The following is a 4,978-nucleotide window of genomic DNA, read 5'->3' on the forward strand; positions in this document are numbered from 1 at the left end:
CATTTGTATGTTTTTCACATCAAATGATTTAAAGTGACAAATATACAATTGTAAGAATATAATATCTAACGTCTTCTTGTATTAAAAGCAAAACAAAATGTTTCTGTATCATGGTAGACCATCTTCCAAGAAACCTGTTCTAGACGGGTTTTTTTCAATCTATGAATCTTAGCTAGTAACAATGCCCCACTTGATTTTAATCACGCCCCATTAATTGAGTGACATCAGTAATCTAATAGTCACTTCGATTAATTATTAAGATCTGGTTATGGCTTTTAATATATGATTTTATGGCTTTTGGTTTTAAAAGTTTTCATGACAATCACCAAATTAATAGACCAAAATAGATAAAGAATATCAAAAAATCACCACCTTTTAATCAGATATAACTTGCAATATATTCATCAAACATGACAAAATGACTGTCCATTACACAAAAACCGCTTTATAAATTTGTTATTTCTTTTTTCAAACTTCATTTTTATGTGAGATAACATCAATCTCTTTTACGGGTAAATACCATCATTTTGCAAGTGGTCTGTCACTTCGCAATATGAAAATGTCATTTTACAAAATAAAACAAAATTTCCCAAGAAAAAACAACGGCTTAGTCTAGTCTTTCAGCTGGTTACCCCTTGCACACAGACGCCACATAGAGGGTAACCACTGAAAAAGATATAAAGGTCATAATGGCAGTAACTATTAACCAAGAAAAGTGAGTCTGAAAATAAAAACTTTAGTGAACTAGGGTGGAGAATCCATAGCATTAGCCTGTCTAAAATACCACCATCAACTTTTACTTTGCAACATTAAAAACTGCCTAAATATGCAAATGATTTAAAGACATATTGATATTAAGCACTCTTTTTAGAGGAGTGGTTTCCTTTGGAAAGGTTGGTTGTTGTTGTTGCTGCTGCTGTTTCTGTTGAAGGCTCTGTGCACGGTGCGTACTTCTCATTCCAATACCCAACAGGATCCTCATAAGATCTAGTCCCAGCCTCACTGAGAAAAAATAAAAAATACGTGAGAAAATGAAAGTACTTCTAAGACTTTCTTGATTAAATCGTTCTTTCTGTATTAAGTCGGAAAAAAAACGTCCATATATAGCTTACCAGATTAAGTCAAAAAAAAAACACTTTAGTGAATGATGTTGTATTTGCAATTGCAATACACATAAAACTTGTTACTTGTGGATTTAATAAAAATATTTACCTGCTTGCCCTAATAGTCATTCCGCCTATCGTTGTCTTCTCTTCAAAAATATTATCTGCATTAAAATTTTATAATTTTACAATCCAATTATATTATATGGTCAGTAGACACAATTATCTTTATTTAATGCCCTCGTAATCATGAATCATCACTAGTATATTATACTAGGTGATGTAGGTATAAAAAAGATGAAAGATAATCATCATCGTTTTTATTATTTTAATCACAATGTTTACTTGTGCATTTGATGTGAAGGTAATTTTGGGTTAACTGAATTAAAGAGGGCTTGCTCAGACAACTCCATCCAGCATATTGCCCAAAAGGAAAGCAAATAGCATCACAGGGTTAAACAAATGTTGCAAATTTCAGGACCACAATATAATCAGATTACAATAAACATCATATTTCTCAATTTGTCAACAAAATTTAGCAAAAATCCACCAAAACCAAAGTCTGTTTACTATTTTCACTTTGACAAAACAAACATTGGAGATAATGAAGCTCCATTTTATTCCATATCCAATTCACTTTCTATTCATGCAAATGAAGAAATCTATAATCCAGTCTATGAAATGAGAAAAAAACAATCATACATAAAGTTTGTGTGAGTCAATTAGATTGCAATGAAATCAGAAGTTCTGAATTTTACCTCCATAAATATCTTTATCCGAGAAGTACTTTGCTTTCAAGTAATTAGCGTATTCAGCTTCAATGTTCTTCAATCTCTCACTTTGCTCTTTGCTATCCATGTCTCTATCACACAACGCACTGAGTTTGTAAACATCATATAAAATCGGATAATTACTCGCTTTCTCATCACCATGAGTATTAAAAAAATGTTGTCACAAAACCCTAATTCCTCCATTTTTTAGCAAAAAAACATCGAAATGGTGCGGAACAATCTAGGTAACTTCACACATCGATGAAACATTCCAAAAAATTATTTGAAAAAAAAAATCGGATCTAAAGATAGATACCTGAAGAGTAGGAAGAGATCAAACAAATCTAGCGAGAGAGAGTCGCGTCTTTGCCACCGAAATATAGACGGAAAATTGCATGTGGATCTTGGGGTTGGGGCTATTTATAGATCCGTGACCATGAAATTACTGTATCAATGTGAAAAAAATAAAATAAAGACAAAATTTTACAATTGATACTTATGGTACGAATTACTATTCGGTTTAACAGTTTTATTGAAAAATATTTTGTATAAATGCCCTTTTTTTACGAAACATTGTTTAGTAGTAGTCTTTCTGACGAATGTCGGGGCTAAGCATTTTTTGACGATGTAATAGTCTAGATCAGCTATTGTAACTCTTTTGATGTAATGAAGATGAAATATTTGAGTATTTTGTGAATTATGTGAATTTATATGTTTATTATTTAATTATAAATGTAAAATTAATAAAGGATAAAAATAAGCGTCAAAATTAAAATGTGAGATAAACCCGATATCTTTACATAAAGTTGTAGTGGTCGAAACAAGGATTCCGGAGATAAAAAGAACGCCGAAATCCGAGTTATAACGAAGAAGTTATGACCCGTCGAAGTTTCGTGATGGAACCGGCACGATACCGGGAAGCGTAAATAGTGAATTTACGATAAAGCGAGTTTTAGCCTTAGTGATCTAAACGAAAGTCATAGAAAACGTTAAACCGAGAGCATCCATAAAAAGAACGTCCAAGTCTGACTTCGTATGAGAAAGTTATGATTTTTCGAAGTTTCGGCTTAGCAGTGTACAGCCCGAAGTTCGAATATTAGATCGAGGGTTTTTAGCCGACACAACCTAAACGAGAATCGAAGATCTCGTTAATAGTAGCGTAACGATAAAAAGACAGACGAAAACGGACGTCGGATGAAGAAGTTATGAATTTTTAACGTACCAATCCTGTCCCGGCCTGTTAAAAATATAAATTTTAAAATAAATTCAAAATTAGCCGACGGATTCTAAACGAAAGTTGTAGAGTATGTTCCCGCCTACGCGTGGATATAAAGAACGTCAAAAACGGAGCTCGTATGAGGAAGATACGAATTGTTTAAGTTTAGAATCGAAATCACGAAGTCTGATGTGAGATGGATGACGTGGCCTCATCGCAACCGTACATCGCTGATCGCAGAGCACCCTTCGGATCACGCCACATCGCCTCATTTCGCCTTACGCCCCGCGTCCGAAGTTGGGTACGCCCGGCATACCTTTAGCCTTATCTCTTCCGAGTCCGAGTGCGCGCCAGCTGGTGCGAGCTGGCAACCCTATCCGATCTACGCGCCGCGTAGCCAAGGATTACGCCCAGCGTAGTCCGAGGCCTCGCAGGCTATAAAAGGGGGCGAGAGTTTCTGGATTTTTCACACCATTCTCCTTCTCTCTCTAAAATACTTTCTCTCTCTAAGGGTTTTAACCCTCCCCTAAGCCTAGGTGAACCCCTAGCACCCAAAGGAAGCCCCGAGGCTCCCAGAGTCCCGAGAAAAAGGGTCTTTCGGTTCGGAAACGCTGCTCCGAGTAAGGCCCGGTTTTCTTTAAAATCCTCTGTAAATGAGCTATGCCTACGCAATTTTTAATATAACTTTTAAATAATTATAGTAATGTTATTAGGTCCTTAAAATAATTATTTGGGCTATTATTATGAGTTATATTGAGTGTTATTTAACGCTTATATAATAATAATAATAGCTAGACTATTAATTAGTCGCGGTTAACGTTAAAACTAAACTCTAGTGGTATTAATACTAGGTTTTGATCAAGGAAAAATTGTTTTGAGATAACGAAGTGTTGTTCGAGTACCGAGTCACCACCTAATCAGGTGAGTGCATAGTTACTTTCATCTTACACATAGATATGAAGTATTTTATATAAATTACGTGCTATGTGTGCATATTATCTGAATACTTGCTGACTATGTTGGATGAATGATCGTATACACGTTTTTCATGATTTAAACTGTATATGTATTGTATATCTACAAAAATGTATTGTAATAAGACGATGTGTGATAAAATGATGAGAGGCCTCGATGTTGTTGGTGATCCAGTCATCTAGCGGAGTATAGATGACGACCACGGACTCTTCTAGACAGTCCAGTGGAACGCTAGCAGGCTCGCAACCTGTAGGTGTTTGTGAACGATGTGTTCACTGGTGTACTCCATCCCCCTCATGGTTGCCTTTAGGACATTTATTGATGAGGAACCCCCTTAGCAGTAGTGTCCATCCCGATGATGATCCTTAGGTTAGGTCCCTTATGATAGGTGCTTAGGGACGTAAAGTGAGGATAACAGGAACGGGTAATCGGGTTATTGTTGATTGATGAAATTAATAGACTTATTTATTGTGGGTTGAAAACCCTATGTCCTCACCAGGCTCCCAAGCCTGACCCACTCAGTTTCATGTATTACAGGTAGTGGCGCTCGAGCATAGATGTGATGTTTTGGATTAGGGATTACGGATATAGGCCTGTAGATATGAAATAATGTAGTAAGGCTTATATTGTACTGTTTATGCTTTTGATCTGTATCGAACATGATGTCACACCCCGCTAAAGCGGAAACACGAGGCGTGGCAGTATAAAGGGTTTCATAGCAAAAGTTAAAAGACAACACCAACCATAGTATTTAAAAATTATTACAAATTTACGATGGGTTTGAACAACTTTTAAAAGAAATTACAATGTAAATTGAAATACAACACATGCAAATGCTCCTAAAAGTGAAGTGTCCCTAAGTGCCACTTACTCGATGATTCCTGAAAAAGCATGTAAAACGAGCGTCAACTATA

The 4,978-nt window shown here is 35.7% G+C and overlaps 1 protein-coding gene across 1 annotated transcript; it reads right to left on the reverse strand.

Annotated features, from left to right (window-relative positions):
- Positions 1-805: 805 nt before the first annotated feature.
- Positions 806-2,268, reverse strand: LOC145168836 (uncharacterized). Its single transcript, XM_079087512.1, has 4 exons — positions 2,190-2,268; positions 1,862-1,965; positions 1,213-1,267; positions 806-1,002 (listed from the first exon to the last, which is right to left on the reverse strand). The coding sequence occupies exons 2-4, from the start codon at positions 1,959-1,961 to the stop codon at positions 855-857; spliced, it is 303 nt and encodes a 100-aa protein (XP_078943638.1). The 5' UTR covers positions 1,962-1,965; positions 2,190-2,268; the 3' UTR covers positions 806-854.
- Positions 2,269-4,978: the final 2,710 nt, after the last annotated feature.

This window comes from Lactuca virosa, chromosome 4, assembly GCF_052849685.1.
Source record: "Lactuca virosa cultivar CGN04683 chromosome 4, Lactuca_virosa_CGN04683_v6, whole genome shotgun sequence".
Lineage (NCBI taxonomy): Eukaryota > Viridiplantae > Streptophyta > Magnoliopsida > Asterales > Asteraceae > Lactuca > Lactuca virosa.